An 18,108-nucleotide genomic window follows, 5' to 3' on the forward strand; every position below is an offset into this window, starting at 1 on the left:
TTTTGGTTTAAGCATTGAGACACCTTTTTACCTGCACGCTGCCTCCCGCTGTTTCCGACATCTACGAAGCAATTAGCTACCGGCTGCCACCTACTGATATGGAAGAGTATTACACGGTTACTCCGCCGAGCTCTAGACAGCACAGACACTCAACAACGGCACTTTATTTGAAGATTATAATTACTGGTTTGCATAAAATATATTTAACCCAAATATGTGAAATGACATACTCTCCCATGGCACACCAGACTGTATCTCACGGCACACCTGTGTGCCGCGGCACGGTGGTTGAAAAACACTGCTCTATAGCAACTGATGCTGTGGTCAAAGTTGGAATTGCCACAAAACACATTTTAAGATATGCTACACTGCCATCTGGCGGCTAAAGTGCACGGTGCACTCGGCCAATTTGTCACGTTTCATGTGCCAGGTAAACCACGACGAATGAGGCCATATGAATACATGTTTATAACTGAATACATTTACATGTGCATAAAAATGTGTTTTCTTTTGTATTATTTTTTTAAATGAATGAAGTAACGTTAGTAACAACCTTTTTCCAAAACACAATATAGAATGTGAGATATAACAGGATAATGCATACATTTATCATTGGTTTTCAAAACGCTTACAAAACAGCGGGACCACAAAAATTGACTGTGGGAATCCATTTTTATGACTTGATGGGGCCCCCGGGACCCCGTTTTGAAGAGTCCTAGCGCCAACACTGATGGAGTATTGGTGCGTGCAAAATAAATGTGGCCTAAGGGCCGTTTCTAATACTAATCAAAGATCATCCCGGGGGCCATAGATCATTCGGACCTTGACTTTGACACATAGGTTCTATAGCAGTGTTTTTTAACCTTTTTGGAGCCAAGGCACATTTGTGTTCATTGGGTCTGTAATTATTACATTACAGTAACACAAGTAAAACTTTTATTAAATAATAATTAGGGATGACCGATACTGGCTTTTTGCCGATGTCCGATATTCCGATATTGTCCAACTCTTTAATTACCGATACCGATATCAACCGATATATACAGTCGTGGAATTAACACTTTATTATGCCTAATTTGGACAACCAGGTATGGTGAAGATAAGGTACTTTTTAAAAAAATTTGTAAAATAAGATTTCATTCTTTTCGCCAAAACAGGATATACATTTATGAAAATGATTAAACGTGTTTAATATTGTTTACTCATATTTGAAAATAGAAAATAATAATAATGTGAGGACACTGACATATTGCATGAAACAAGTGTGAAAATATTGACCTTCAAGATTGTTACACCACTGACAATAGTTTCAACAGACTACATAAGAACTTAATATTACAAAATATTATTATATGCAAATTTATTTCAAATAAATTGTTAACTGGAATCAATAATGCGACTCTTTGAATTTCTGTAATTTCATAATATATTTTCACGTGGCTTTTTATTTTTAGAAAAACCCATTTATATTTCGCAAAGCAATAATTGGTTAATATTTAAAACAAACGTGCGTATTTCGCAAGCAAATATTTTGTAGCTTACCTCATTATTAACAACCCTGTCTGCAACTGAAGTGGGTGGATCTTTCCTCTCCATGTCTACGGCAGTTGTCGATGTAAACAAGATGAAGTCGGTAAGGTTTGCTCACTTTTCGGTTGACATCCAAAAGTAGCAGCTAGTGAAAAGTTAGTTTTCTTTGCTTCAAGTTGTTTCAAATGTTTTTGGCGTTTCGCATGTACTTCCAAAGCCTTGAAACCTCGTGATCCATAGTCAATATTATCATGACACCACGTGCACAAAACCTTTCCGGGACCATCGATTTTCCGAATAAAATCACCGAACAAAGTCGTAACTTCCTTCTTCCCAACAGTATCAGTGATTTCCCTTTCCATCCAGTCCCATCGGAACTTATTTTTGACATGTTTATCAATTTCTTTTACTCGTAAAGCGTCCTTTCTCTCGAGAACCGACATTGTTTACATATGGAAAATGGCCGTATAGTAACCATTATGAATGATGACGTTATTAACGTCATCATTCATAACAGATGTCCTGATTGGTCACAAGGAACATATCGACCAATCAACTACGGCGTAATATAAACTACGTCTCGAATCTTGATTTAGGGTCGGGAAAAAAAACGGAAAAACGGGAGATAATTTTTTTTTCCCCCCCGAGATTAAAAAAGACGGAATTCCGACTTTAGACGGAAAAATCACATGCCTGCTAGACCCCCGGTCTACACGTATCTCTTATGTGTGACTGCCATCTACTGGTCGCACTTATCATTACACCATGCACCAAATAAAATTGCTTCGAGGTCGGCAAGCACAACCAGAATCATTCTGTACATTAGGCGCAGCGGGTTATAAGGCTTCTAAGTGCGCCTTATAGTCCGAAAGATACGGTAATGAATAATCCGAGTGTCACACCGCGGTGAGGGATGTCTTGTCTTGGTTTTTTTCTGTCTTGTGATTTTCATGTTTTATTTTGAAAAGTAACTCTCCTCTCGTTTCAGGTCACTTGCCCTTCCTTTTGTGTCATCAGTCGGACGTCATCCCTGTTCCCTGATTGTTACCACCTGTTCCCTATTACCCTCATGTGTCTTATAAGCCCACTCCTTCCTTGGTTCTGTGCCAGATTGTTTTGTTCATTCGTACTTTCCAGCGTCTACGTCCATGTCCACGCCTTGCCTTGTCTCCAGTCTATGTTCCATGTTCTCCAATCCCTTCGTGGCTATTTTGAGTTTTCCTTTTTCCTCCTCAGCAGAGTGATTTTTTGGTTATTGACTTTATTCAGCCGAAGTGGTAAGTTATTAGTTCAATTCCTCAATTTTTGAGTGACTATTTTTGTTCAACTTTATTAAATAAGATGGTGTAGAATTGTTCATAGCTGTTGTTTATTCCTCCCGTTGGAGCGTTTTTTTTGTTTATACATTTTATAGCATTTACTGCGCCAATTATTAGTTCGTCTTTGGTTTTGTGTTTTCCTCCGTTCGGAGTGATTTTCAGTTGTTCCTATTTTTTGGAACCTTTTTCATCGAGTAGTTTTTTGGTTAATTATAGTATTGTATTCCTTGACTTTGGAGGCGAAAGGAAGCTGCCAAAATAAAAGCCTGTCAAGTTCCCTACTCTGCATCTGAGTCCAATCCTTTTACCAAGCCCTGACACCGAGTGCCACATTGGTTATTGTGCCACTCGGATTATTGGTTATCGCATTTATCCAGATTTGTTCTAACTGGCAAAACAACCAAAGAAGCGGCCATCAAAAACGATACCTGACGAGCTGAGCGTTGTCATGCGGCTTGAGAGGCAGCAGCTTGACTTTCCTCCAGTCCAGGAACTCGTGCAGGGTGGTGAAAGGGTCCTGGGTGACGGGACACTTGTCCACGTCGCTCCACACTTCCAGGCCCACCAGCGCCACCCGGATGTTGAGAGCCCTGTAGAACTGAAGCGTAGCGCGGGATTGACTCCTTCATAACTCAGTCATCCTCGGTTCACCAGAGACTCTCCCCGCTTCCCGTTGATGCCAATTGTTACCTTGTCCACGTAATTGGCGATCTCCGCCAGACGCTGCTTGACCTTCTCCACGTCCTTGCCGTGCTTCTGGAACTTGGCGGCGAGAGAGAAAATGAGAGTGGGGGGGGGGGGGATTGTCCCGACGTTTCCAGAGGGAAGGACTTCCTGCGTCGCGCTTACCTCTCGGTTGTCGGCCACGATGATGAGCTCCACGTACTTGGTGGTGGCGGTCGCCTGGGCGTGGCGCTTTTGCTACGGGAGCGGTGGCGAGGAGGAAAGGAAGGGGGTAGGAAACGAGACGTCAGCTGATTGAAATCGAACTTACAGCACAGAAAAAACTGCATACAGGAGGAACACCCGAGGACGGGTACCTTTCACCTTTGAAGCGATACCTGGGAATTGATACAAATACTCAGTGGCGGGCCTTGGGACGGCATGGCGCGGTCGGGAGAGTGGCCGTTGCCAGCAACCTGAGGGTTCCTGGTTCGATCCCCAGCTTCTACCAACCTCGTCACGTCCGTCGTGTCCTTGAGCAAGACACATCACCCTTTGCTCCCGATGGGTCGTGGTTAGGGCCTCGCACGGCAGCTCCCGCCATCAGTGTGTGAATGAATGGGTGAATGTGGTTAGTGTGTGAATGGGTGAATGTGGAAATAGTGTCAAAGCCCTTTGAGTACCTTGAAGGTAGAAAAGCGCTATACAAGTGTAACCCATGTTCGGATGTACATTGAGGTAAGTCTTTGCTGTCGTCCAGCATTCTGTTTTTGTTTACTTTGCAGCCAGTTCAGTTTTAGTTTCGTTCTGCGTAGCCTTCCCTAAGCTTCAATGCCTTTTCTTAGCGGCACAATGTGGGTGAATGTGGAAATAGTGTGAAAGCACTTTGAGTACCTTGGAGGTAGAAAAGCACTATACAAGTATAACCCATGTTCGGATGTACATTGTGGACGCCGTCTTTGCGCCACAGTAAGTCTTTGCTGTCGTCCAGCATTCTGTTTTTGTTTCCTTTGCAGCCAGTTCAGTTTTAGTTCCGTTCTGCGTAGCCTTCCCTAAGCTTCAATGCCTTTTCTTAGCGGCATAATGTGGGTGAATGTGGAAATAGTGTCAAAGCGCTTTGAGTACCTTGGAGGTAGAAAAGAACTATACAAGTATAACCCATGTTCGGATGGCCTAGTGGTTAGAGTGTCCACCCTGAGATCGGTATGTTGGAGTTCAAATCCCAGCCGAGTCATACCAAAGACTATAAACAGCAACACGGGTTGGAGTTGGGGTTTAAATCACCAAAATGATTCCCGGGCGCGGCGCCGCTGCTGCCCACTGCTCCCCAAGGGGATGGGTCAAATGCAGAGGACAAATTTCACCACATCTAGTGTGTGTGTGACAATCATTTGGACTTTAATCTTAATGTACATTGTGGTCGCCGTCTTTGCGCCACAGTAAGTCTTTGCTGTCGTCCAGCATTCTGTTTTTGTTTACTTTGCAGCCAGTTCAGTTTTAGTTTCGTTCTGCGTAGCTTTTCCTAAGCTTCAATGCCTTTTCTTAGCGACATAATGTGGGTGAATGTGGAAATAGTGTCAAAGCGCTTTGAGGAACCTTGAAGGTAGAAAAGCGCTATACGAGTACAACCCATTTACCATTTAGTGATGTCCTACTTAGTCCGACTTCACCTCTCAAAATACCACGGCTGGAGATACTATACAGAAACACACTTGCACACCACCGGGCATTGAAGCCCTCAAAAGGTGTACAAAACAGTCTTTTTTTCGGCGCATTTTACATTCAATAAACCAGTATTTTTCAACCACGAGATACAGTCTAGTGTTATCTAATTTCACCTATTTAGGTTAAAAATACTTTTTGCAAACCAGTAATCATAGTCTGCAAATGATGTGTTGTTGTTGAGTGTCGGTGCTGTCTAGAGCTCGGCGGAGTAACCGTGTAATACTCTTCCATATCAGTAGGTGGCAGCAGGTAGCTAATTGCTTTGTAGATGTCGGAAACAGCGGTAGGCCGTGTGCAGGTAAACCAAAAATAAACAAAAGGTGAGCGACCCTAAGAAAAGGCATTGAAGCTTAGGGAAGGCTATGCAGAACGAAACTAAAACTGAACTGGCTACAAAGTAAACAAAAACAGAATGCTGGACGACAGCAAAGACTTACTGTGGAGCAAAGACGGCGTCCACAATGTACATCCGTATATGACATGACAATCAACTCCAAAATAGGAGCGCAAGACAAGAACTAAAACACTACACACAGAAAAACACAGAAAAACTCAAAATACTTTGAGACAAGAGCTATAGTGATGCATGCTTGGTTATGGTTTGAATTAGGGATGTCCGATAATGGCTTTTTGCCGATATCCGGATATTGTCCAACTCTTTAATTACCGATACCGATATCAACCGATACCGATATCAACCGATATATGCAGTCGTGGAATTAACACATTATTATGCCTAATTTGGACAACCAGGTATGGTGAAGATAAGGTACTTTTTTAAAAAATTAGTAAAATAAGATAAATAAATTAAAAACATTTTCTTGAATAAAAAAGAAAGTACAACAATATAAAAACAGTTACATAGAAACTAGTAATGAATGATAATTAGTAAAATTAACTGTTAAAGGTTAGTACTATTAGTGGAGCAGCAGCACGCACAATCATGTGTGCTTACGGACTGTATCCCTTGCAGACTGTATTGATATATATTGATATATAATGTAGGAAGCAGAATATTAATAACAGAAAGAAACAACCCTTTTGTGTGAATGAGTGTAAATGGGGGAGGGAGGTTTTTGGGGTTGGTGCACTAATTGTAAGTGTATCTTGTGTTTTTTTATGTTGATTTAATTTAAAAAAAAAACAAACAAAAAAAAAAAAACGATACCGATAATAAAAAAAACGATACCGATAATTTCCGATATTACATTTTAACGCATATATCGGCCGATAATATCGGCAGGCCGATATTATCGGACATCTCTAGTTTGAATTCATATCCAACAATTGCGACAACGACTTTTTACTGTCAACTGAGTTTCGTCTTTTAACGATTTCTGCTGGTGGTGTGCCTCCGGATTTTTTCAACGCAAAAAATGTGCCTTGGCTCAAAAAAAGATTGAAAAACACTGCAATAAACTCACATCAGCAATTAAAACATGTTTTACGTGGTACTGTCAAAATTAAAATAATCGTACAAAACAAATGAAACATGAAAAAAATTAAGAAATAAAATATTTTAACTCACGATTTGTAGCACCCATCCGACGCCGTATAAGCCAGTGGTACCGCTCGTAGGAGTCGGGGTTGTGCCAAAATGTGATTTACTGCCAAAAATTGATTTCCTTCGCGGGAGCGCACACCTGCATTGCTTGGCTTCGTCCGTCCACCGCGGATTACTAGGTGGACGACAAACACTTTATCTTCCTGGTTATTGCACCAATGAGTTTTCTGCGGCTTTCTCTGGCTCCGGCGCCACTTCCTGTTTTCGCAACTTGTGATTGGATACTCACTTGGGGCTCCCAAGTGAGTATCCGATCACAGCGCGAGGCCAGCTAGGAGGCATTACTGACAACAACTCGTCATCTGATTGGCTACCGCAATTGTCTATCAACTGTTCACAGACGCCCGCATTGTTGATTCTGAAGGCCCCGGGCAGATTTGGTACAGCATGTAATTAGAGATGTCCGATAATATCGGTCTGCCGATATTATCGGCCGATAAATGCGTTAAAATGTAATATCGGAAATTATCGGTATCGTTTTTTTTATTATCAGTATCGTTTTTTGTTTTTATTAAATCAACATAAAAAACACAAGATACACTTACAATTAGTGCACCAACCCAAAAAACCTCCCTCCCCCCATTTACACTCATTCACACAAAAGGGTTGTTTCTTTCTGTTATCAATATTCTGCTTCCTACATTATATATCAATATATATCAATACAGTCTGCAAGGGATACAGTCCGTAAGCACACATGATTGTGCGTGCTGCTGCTCCACTAATAATACTAACCTTTAACACTTAATTTTACAAATTTTCATTAATTACTAGTTTCTATGTAACTGTTTTTATATTGTTTTACTTTCTTTTTTATTCAAGAAAATGTTTTTAATTTATTTATCTTATTTTATTTGATTCATTTTTTTAAAAAAAGTACCTTATCTTCACCATACCTGGTTGTCCAAATTAGGCATAATAATGTGTTAATTCCACGACTGTATATATCGGTTGATATCGGTATCGGTAATTAAAGAGTTGAACAATATCGGCATATCGGATATCGGCAAAAAGCCATTATCGGACATCCCTACATGTAATAATCACTTATTCTTCTGTTATTTGGATACTTTATATTAGTTTTGGATGACACCACAAATTTGGGTATCAATCCGATACCAAGTAGTTACAGGATCATACATTGGTCATATTCAAAGGCCTCATGTATCCAGGGACATATTTCCTGAGTTTATAAACATAATATAATATTAAAAAAATGAAAGAAGATGTTCAAATGGCAAAAAATATGGATGTAATCATACTAGTATCGACTAGATACGCTCCTGTACTTGGTATCATTACAGTGGATGTTAGGTGTAGGTCCACCCATGGTGTTTGTTTACATTGTGACGCCGGTGAGCTATGGTGTGTAGTGAAGCATGTTTAGCTATTCCTCGTCCTGCAGGGATGATACTTGTAAGAAACTTTTTAGAGGCGGTATAGTACAGAATATGATTAGTATTGCGGTACTATACTAATACTGGTATACCGTACAACCCTACAATGAGCAGTTATCGATCACGGTTATTCCATCATTTCAATAATAAAAACAAACAAACCTAAGACCCACAACATAGCGACGTTGGATTTCACGTGAATCGGTGCCCGGTGCGACTGGCGGGATTTGGTTGGCGCCCAAAAAATCTACCGGACTGGGTAAGCATCCCTACGTGGACGCTGCACAACTTTTTGGTAGAGCGTCAAATTAACTTCTTGGGAACAACCTTCTGCAGAGGCGATGAGGTTGGCTTGTTGCCACGCCGCCATCTGCTCCGGTGATGCTCGCACGGGCACAAGCACTTGTCTCGAAACGACTTCATCAGCGCGTCAAGCTCGGTTTGCACACGCTGAGTGTGTAGCCGCCACATAGGTGGAATGTTTGGTCAGTGAGGTGGTACACTTTCAAATGCAACCTCTGCAAACTTTGAGCATACCAGCAACATGTAACGAGAATAAAGGTATTCACTATTTACATTACTTCTCTGTATTTTTTTTCCCAAGAGGAGACTTGGAAAGATAAAAGGCAACAATGGAGGAGAACGTCTCCTTCTCCATCTCCTGTATTTATATCTCAACGTTTTATCCAAAAGGAGACTGTGGGCTGCAAGAAAACGGAGCACTGTGGCAAAGCAACAACAAACTGCAACAATTTTTTTTGAGGTGGTACCTGGTGAAAAAAGTTTGAGGACCACTGGGCGACTATTTTTGCAGTAGTTTGCTATATTTTATCCAAGAGGAGACTGAGGGCTGCAAAAAAATGGAGTGCCGTGGTAAATACAAGACAAACCGCAACAACGGAGGAGAGCAAGCATCTCAGTTTGTGTCTGCGTTTTATCCAAGAGGAGACTGAGGGCAGCAAGAAAAAGTGAAGTGAATTATATTTATATAGCGCTTTTCTCTAGTGACTCAAAGCACTTTACTTAGTGAAACCCATTATCTAAGTTACATTTAAACCAGTGTGGGTGGCACTGGGAGCAGGTGGGTAAAGTGTCTTACCCAAGGACACAACGGCAGTGACTAGGATGGCGGAAACGGGGATCGAACCTGGAACCCTCAAGTTGCTGGCACAGCCGCTGTACCAACCGAGCCACTCTAGCAAGGAGGACACTAACAGCAACGATGGAGGAGAACGTGTCCTCCTCCTTACTTCTTTGCGTTTTATCCAAGAGGAGACTGAGGGCAGCAAGACAAAGGAGCACTCTAGTAAGGAGGACACAAACAGCAACAATGGAGGAGAACGTGTCCTCCTCCTTACTTCTTTGCCTTTTATCCAAGAGGAGACTGAGGGCAGCAAGACAAAGGAGCACTCTAGTAAGGAGGACACAAACAGCAACAATGGAGGAGAACGTGTCCTCCCCCTTACTTCTTTGCAATTTATCCAAGAGGAGACTGAGGGCAGCAAGAAAAAGGAGCACTCTAGCGAGGAGGACACAAACAGCAACAATGAAGGAGAACGTGTCCTCCTCCTTACTTCTTTGCGTTTTATCCAAGAGGAGACTGAGGGCAGCAAGTAAAAGGAACACTCTAGTAAGGAGGACACAAACAGCAACAATGGAGGAGAACGTGTCCTCCTCCTTACTTCTTTGCGTTTTATCCAAGAGGAGACTGAGGGCAGCAAGAAAAAGGAGCACTCTAGCAAGGAGGACACAAACAGCAACAATGAAGGAGAACGTGTCCTCCTACGTCTACTGTATTTATATCTCAATGTTTTATCCAAAAGGAGACTGTGGGCTGCAAGAAAACGGAGCACTGTGGCAAAGCAAAAACATACAGCAACAATGGGGAAAAAAGCAGGGGCGTCTTGTATTTACGGTAGTCCTTTGAGAACCAAGTTTTTTTTGAGGTGGTACCTGGTGAAAAAAGTTTGAGAACCACTGGTGGACTATTTTTGCAGCAGTAGTTTGCTATATTTTATCCAAAAGGAGACTGAGGGCTGCAAAAAAATGGAGTGCTGTGGTGAATCGAAGACAAACCGCAACAACAAAGGAGAGCAAGGGTCTCAGTTTGTGTCTGCATTTTATCCAAGAGGAGACTGAGGGCAGCAAGAAAAAGGAGCACTCTAGCGAGGAGGACACAAACAGCAACAATGGAGGAGAACGTGTCCTCCTCCTTACTTATTTGCGTTTTATCCAAGAGGAGACTGAGGGCAGCAAGTAAAAGGAGCACTCTAGCAAGGAGGACACAAACAGCCACAATGGAGGAGAACGTGTCCTCCTCCTTACTTCTTTGCGATCTATCCAAGAGGAGACTGAGGACTGCAGGAAAACTGGAGTACTGCAATAAGGAACACTACCAATGGAGGATATTGACAGTAAGTTCCCAGCTCCAGTCCTGTTAATTGGGACTGTGAGAGCACAGCGTGGTCCTCCTCCCTGGTCCTCTTCATCCTCTCTGCCCAGCCTGCCAGGATCCTCTGGCCTCTCCTCCATCCTGCAGCTCAGATAAGCCAGAAAGGACTGAAGAGTGCTCCACATTGCCCCCCCGCCCCCCCCCCCCCCCCCCCCCGCCCCCCCGTGGCGACCACGCTCACTTCCACTGAACTTGTGAACCTGAGCCTTGAAGCGCTGCTTGCTTCATCGTCGTCGCCGCAGAGTCAATAATGCATCCAATTTGTTCTTGATGCCGCAAAAAAAAAAAAAGGGAATTTAGAAGGAAATATTCTTCAACCCTTAGGTCGTGTTCTTTGCCAGATAAGCGGCTTTAGTTTCGATGACGAGATGAAGACGCGTTCGACAACGTTTATGATCTCACGCCTCAGAGCTTTGTCTGAGTAGATAAAGCAGAGAGAAACAGGAAAAAAAAAAAAGCTCTCAGGTGTTATATTCTTCACATCTTTTTGGGCTTGAAGTATACAAGAAGTGATAAGGAAATGACTTGTTTTGGTTTTTTTTTACCCCCTCACTCGTCGTCCTAGCAGCGCCTCTGCCAGGATGCCACTTATCTCTGGAGCCTGAAGCGGGGCGGCACATGGCGGCTTATCTAAGCGGGCCCGATGCTGCATGCTGAACAGGACTCTCTTGCATGGTTTTTTGTTGTTTTTGTAATAAATTCTGAACAGAATAAGCCCAGAGGTTGTCCACAGATTTGGTTCGTAGTTTTACAACAGTCCAAAGTGCGGCCCGGGGGGGGGGAAGCATTTTTAATTTTTTGTTGGTAAAAATGTACGAGAAAAAGAGCAAAAACAAGAAAAAACCTGAACATGTGATGGTGGAGGGAGGGGTGGCTAGCGCGCCTGCAGGAGCAAAGGTCACCGCCTCGGTCTATGGTGCTGAGGGCGAGCACCGTCGGATGGGGGCGGGGCATGTGCTGACGGCGAGACACAGCTGATTAGATTGCACAGGTGGTACGTGTTAATCCAATCATCTGCTGTCTTTAACAGCGAGCGGCCGAGAGCAGAGGGGGAGAGAGGATACGGACGTGACTTCTGCGGGAGAAATATTTTGATAAAAACCTATGCACATTAAAAACGTTGTTAAAAACTGCACGCTTGGCTCCCGCGCCGTGTCTACGAAGCAACTTCCACAGTGATATTACCGTATTTCCGACGCTTTGAACCCCGCGGTCTATAAAACGGCGCCGCTAATTTGTACATTTTCCTGTACTACCAGCCATAATGTTTTGTATTTAACAAATAGTTTTCATAAAACACCGAGAGAAACTGAAAAAAGGTTTGTGCTATGGCGCCACCTTTTGGACAATTCGCTCATTGCAGGCGCTGCGGGTTGAAGGTCTCCAGCAGGCGTGTCAGACTGGTTTTCATTAAGGGCCACGTCGCAGTTATGGTTGCCCTCAGAGGGCCGCTTTTAACAGTGAATAATATACAGTATGAATATAAATGTGGATATATAAAACATGTCTATGTATTTGATTATTATTTCTTTTTTTTAATGTACGCCGTACAAAACAAAATCTTTAGATTGTACCGTTAAAAACTGTCACCACAATTTTACCGAAATATTTGCATTTTTTATTTTTTATTGCAGCATACAAAATAAATAAATAAATGGAATTAAATGAAATGGAATGGAAAAACGGTACCACAGTTTTTTTACGGAAAAATTCACTCTCGTTTTTTTCATACTATAAAATCTACGGTTGTCGTGTTTTTATAGTGTATTATTACTCTACACTGAAAGTGGATTTACTGTAAAAATGCTACTGTAAAATTTTCGCATGAACAATTTGTTGGATTGAAATCCGAAATCAAGCAGATATTCAAGTATTTATCTTTATTTGAACAAAAACATTGTTTTGAAATGCACGGTGACATAATATTTTGTTTTATTATTAGAGATGATTAAAGTGTAATTATATGTAATTGCACACAGTACATTTATTTTTGTAATTTATTTATTAAGAAAAGAAAAGGTACTTTATTAAAACATATTATTTCCACCCTTTTGGGGGCCGCACCAATTGAGGTGGCGGCCCAGATATTATCGGCCGATAAATGCTTTAAAATGTAATATCGGAAATTATCGGTATCGGTTTCAAAAAGTAACATTTTTGACTTTTTAAAACGTCACTGTGTACACGGACGTAGCGAGAAGTACAGAGCGCCAATAAACCTTAAAGGCACTGCCTTTGCGTGCCGGCCCAGTCACATAATATCTACGGCTTTTTCACACACACACAAGTGAATGCAAGGCACACTTGGTCAACAGCCATACAGGTCACACTGAGGGTGGCCGTATAAACAACTTTAACACTGTAACGTTAAAGTGTGAACCCACACCAAACAAGACTGACAAACACATTTCGGGAGAACATCCGCACCGTAACACAACATAAACGGCTCCGCCGCTCCCAGTCTGTGGAACGCTCTCCCTGACCACCTGAGGACACCACAGACTGTGGATGCTTTTAAAAAAGGCTTAAAAACCCTTCTTTTAAAAATAAAAATAAAAAAAAAAGCATTTTTTTTAGATATATGCATACTAGTTCTAGCTATTTGGCTGTTCTAGTTTTTATTTTTTATTATCTTTTTATTTTATTTCATTTTTTAATACACTGTAGCACTTTGAGGTTGTTTACTCAATGTAAAGTGCTTTTTACAAATAAAATCTATTATTATTATTATTACAGAACAAATACCCAGAACCCCTTGCAGCACTAACTCTTCCGGGACGCTATAATGCTCCCAGGGAGAGCATGTCCCAAATTCCAAGCTGCTGTTTTGAGGCATGTTAAAAAAAATAATGCACTTTGTGACTTCAATAATAAATATGGCAGTGCCATGTTGGCATTTTCTTCCATAACTTGAGTTGATTTATTTTGGAAAACCTTGTTACATTGTTGAATGCATCCAGCGGGGCATCACAACAAAATGAGGCATAATAATGTGTTAATTCCACGACTGTATATATCGGTATCGGTTGATATCGGAATCGGTAATTAAGAGTTGGACAATATCTGCAAAAAAGCCATTATCGGACATCTCCAGTGTTAATAGAGGGTGTTTTCCTTCTCGCTTTCTTCATCGTCAAAGCTTCCAATTACTGCCACTTTGGCAGTTTAGGGGGAAATAAACCCCCACACTACAATTAGAGTATTTACGGTGTACAAACAGTATCATTTATCTTATTTAGTTCCTACTTTTTTCCTGGTAATACAACAAGCCGAGCATCTGTTCTCACTTGGTTCCCCCCTTCGCACCTCCCGTGTTAGCCAGGGAAGCGCTCTTCTTTGTCGTCCTCCATTAACGTCGTCGACTTTGTTTAGCGCCGATCCGTCAGCCTTCGTTAGCTCACACGAATCACATTAATCCGAGATGCAGTGAGAGTCTTCTCCTTAATCCGCCCGGGAGAGAGAGGAGGGGAAAAAAAAAACAAATGTCGAAAGACAGCCAGTGTTTTTTAGCGCCATATGTTTGGCACCATTCCCGCCAAACACGCCCCGATGTCAACAGAACCTCCGTCCAGGGAATGACTTGCAAAGATGGGAATCATCTTGAAGGAGGGTGGAAAGTCCCCGGGTGGGGGTTGAATCACATTGACCTGCTGAATTAGCGCGTCCACTCCTTCAAGGAAGTCCGATAGGAGATCACCAGGGCGAGTGTTTTTCCCACTTATCTGCATTGATCATCTTTAAAGTCAGCGCAGTGGCCGAGGGGTTAGAGCAGTGCTTTTCAACCTTTTTTTGAGCCGAGGCACAGCAGAAATCATTAAAAAACTAAACTCGGTTGACATTAAAGAGTCGTTGTTGCAATTGTTGGATATGACTTTAAAGCAGGGGTCCCCAAACTTTTTGACTCCGGGGCCGCATTGGGGTAAAACAATTCGGCTGGGGGCCGTGATATATATACATATATATATGTATGTATGTATATATGTATGTATGTATGTATATATATATATCTACACTACCGTTCAAAAGTTTGGGGTCACCCAAACAATTTAGTGGAATAGCCTTCATTTCTAAGAACAAGAATAGACTATCAAGTTTCAGATGAAAGTTCTCTTTTTCTGGCCATTTTGAGCGTTTAATTGAGCCCACAAATGTGATGCTCCAGAAACTCAATCTGCTCAAAGGAAGGTCAGTTTTGTAGCTTCTGTAACGAGCTAAACTGTTTTCGGATGTGTGAACATGATTGCACAAGGGTTTTCTAATCATCAATTAGCCTTCTGAGCCAATGAGCAAACACATTGTACCATTAGAACACTGGAGTGATAGTTGCTGGAAATGGGCCTCTATACACCTATGTAGATATTGCACCAAAAAGCAGACATTTGCAGCTAGAATAGTCATTTACCACATTAGCAATGTATAGAGTGTATTTCTCTAAAGTTAAGACTAGTTTAAAGTTATCTTCATTGAAAAGTACAGTGCTTTTCCTTCAAAAATAAGTACATTTCAATGTGACCCCAAACTTTTGAACAGTAGTGTATATATATATATATGTATATGTATATGTATATGTCCAGCATTCTGTTTTTGTTTACTTTGCAGCCAGTTCAATTGTAGTTTCGTTCTGCATAGCCTTCCCTAAGCTTCAATGTCTTTTCTTAGGAGGCCCTCACCTTTTGTTTACCTTTGGTTTAAGCATTAAGACACCTTTTTACCTGCACACTGCCTCCCGCTGTTTCCGACATCTACAAAGCAACTAGCTACCGGCTGCCACCTACTGATATGGAAGAGTATTACACGGTTACTCTGCCGAGCTCTAGACAGCACTGACACTCAACAACGACACATCATTTGCAGACTATAATTACTGGCTTGCAAAAACTATTTTTAACCCAAATAGGTAAAATTAGATAATGACACACGACACACCAGACTGCCGCGGCACAGTGGTTGAAAAACACTGGGTTAGAGTGTCCACCCTGAGATCGGACCCCGGCCGAGTCATACCAAAGACTATAAAAATGGGAGCCATTACCTCCCTGCTTGGCACTCAGCATCAAGGGTTGGAATTGGGGGTTAAATCACCAAAAATGATTCCCGGGCGCGGCCACCACTGCTGCTCACTGCTCCCCTCACCTCCCAGGAGGGTGAACAAGGGGATGGGTCAAATGCAGAGGACTATTTCACCACACCTAGTGTGTGTGTGTGACAATCATCGGTACTTTACTTAACTCTTAGGGTCGACACTCCCCGGTGATTTATCCTCCTGTCTAAAAGGAGAACCACAGAGCTTTTCTAAATAGCACACACGTGTTAGGCCAAACCCTCATCCAGGGCAAAACCGCCGCTTTTCAACACACCGTGTGCTTTCAGCGGGCGTTTACCATCCCCGGCTGTCGACGTGACACAATCCTAATGGGCGCCATTAGATCAGACGGGAAAAGATGAGTGAATAATTCAACAAGTGGTGGCGTGTATTAAATATGAAGCGAAGCAAGCCTCTTAAATTATTTGCGTTATCTGCACCCCGGGGGATTCAGGTGAAGAAAGAACGCAGTCGGCTTAGCTCTCAACTTGGATTTGGGCGCTGGTTTCCCTCCACTCCACTTTTTAAAAGTAGTACTGCCAAAAACCACGCCGCGTTGAACGCATCGGTTGAACGCATCGGTTGAAGCGTGATGCACAACAAGAACAAACAACAGCGGAGGAGGACGAGGGTGTGCTGTAAAGTCTCGAAAGCAGGGGTCACCAACGCGGTGCCCGCGGGCACCAGGTAGCCCGTAAGGACCAGGGGCCGTACTTATCAAGCTTCTTAGAATGACTCCTAAGAAGTCTGCTAAGAGTTGACTTAAGAGTAAATAAATTCTTGGCTGAAAGCTGCACTTAAAAGTTAGTTATCAAGCGTCTTACTCACACTTTCAGCGAAGTGTAGGACTGAATCTTAAGTGTCACACTCAGAGCTGAATTACGACATTACTATGTGCCGTAAACGCAATTTTAGGTGACGTCATTTCTGTGTCCATAGAAATGACCAATCACGGAAGGGAATCCGTTGTCTAAGAATAAAGAAATATCTTGGAAATATTTAAGTGGACAATGGGAGTGTATATATTGACAATAAACTACAAAATAATACAAAACAAACTAGTCCCCGCCGGCACTCACGCTACCGCTCCCTCTCTTCTCTCGCCCACACACTCACTGACGTCACTCACCTCACGGCCACACACATACGCTACTCTCATAACATTTTCTTTCCAATTCATTAATTAGGCAACTAATTTGAAACTGGTGTGGGTGGCTCTATATATACTAGCCCACTGCAGACACATGCAGAAATCAACAAGGAATCGAAAAGTATTAAATCTGTGACAAAAATAATATCCGCTCTGTCTAAACGATACCGTTTGATCAGCTGCTCGTCATAAAAAAAACTAAACATTGTTCCGTTCCCTGAACGTTGGCGCACGTCTCTCTCGCCTCAGTGCCATCCCCTGCTGGCAACTCCTAACCACTTAAGACACCTCTGAAGGTCTCTTAAATATCGTGGAGAGTAGGAGTGATTCTTGGACTTAAGAACGTTGATAAAAAGCTTTTATTCTTAAGTTTGAGAGTAGGACTAAATTTCGCAAATTCTCGGGACTTAAGTGTAAAATGGCACTCTAAGAAGCTTGATAAGTACGGCCCCAGATGAGTAGCCCGCTGGCCTGTTCTTAAAAATAGCTCAAATAGCAGCACTTACCAGTGAGCTGCCTCTATTTTTTAAATTGTATTTATTTACTAGCAAGCTGGTCTCGCTTTGCCCGACATTTTTAATTCTAAGAGAGACAAAACTCAAATAGAATTTGAAAATCCAAGAAAATATTTTAAAGACTTGGTCTTCACTTGTTTAAATAAATTCATTATTTTTTTTACTTTGCTTCTTATAACTTTCAGAAAGACAATTTTAGAGAAAAAATACAACCTTAAAAATGATTTTAGGATTTTTAAACACATATACCTTTTTACCTTTTAAATGCCTTCCTCTTCTTTCCTGACAATTTAAATCAATGTTCAAGTAAATTTATTTTTTATATTGTAAAGAATAATAAAATGTTTTTAATTAAATTTTTTCGACGAAGAATATTTGTGAAATATTTCTTCAAACTTATTATGATTAAAATTCAAAAAAAATATTCTGGCAAATCTAGAAAATCCGTAGAATCAAATTTAAATCTTATTTCAAAGTCTTTTGAATTTCTTTTAAAATGTTTGTTCTGGAAAATCTAGAAGAAATAATGATTTGTCTTTGTTAGAAATATAGCTTGGTCCAATTTGTTATATATTCTAACAAAGTGCAGATTGGATTTTAACCTATTTAAAACATGTCATCAAAATTCTAAAATTAATCTTAATCAGGAAAAATTACTAATGATGTTCCATAAAAAGATGCGAATTAGCTAGTTTTTCTCCTTTTTTTCG

General features: G+C 41.5%; 1 protein-coding gene across 3 annotated transcripts in view; it reads right to left on the reverse strand.

Annotated features, from left to right (window-relative positions):
- The window catches only part of LOC133655326 (disintegrin and metalloproteinase domain-containing protein 12-like), a 221,493-nt gene that overhangs the window by 55,531 nt on the left and 147,854 nt on the right, over positions 1–18,108 (reverse strand). For all 3 annotated transcript variants that reach the window (XR_009826981.1, XM_062055353.1, XM_062055354.1), the window contains 3 exons: positions 3,699–3,770; positions 3,540–3,611; positions 3,278–3,447 (listed from right to left, as the gene is read on the reverse strand). Coding sequence is in view for 2 of the 3 variants with exons in the window: in XM_062055353.1 (XP_061911337.1) it covers positions 3,278–3,447; positions 3,540–3,611; positions 3,699–3,770 (314 nt within the window). In the remaining variant the exon portion in view is untranslated. The remainder of the gene's footprint in view (positions 1–3,277; positions 3,448–3,539; positions 3,612–3,698; positions 3,771–18,108) is intronic.

This window comes from Entelurus aequoreus, linkage group LG08, assembly GCF_033978785.1.
Source record: "Entelurus aequoreus isolate RoL-2023_Sb linkage group LG08, RoL_Eaeq_v1.1, whole genome shotgun sequence".
In the NCBI taxonomy this organism is placed as follows: domain Eukaryota; kingdom Metazoa; phylum Chordata; class Actinopteri; order Syngnathiformes; family Syngnathidae; genus Entelurus; species Entelurus aequoreus.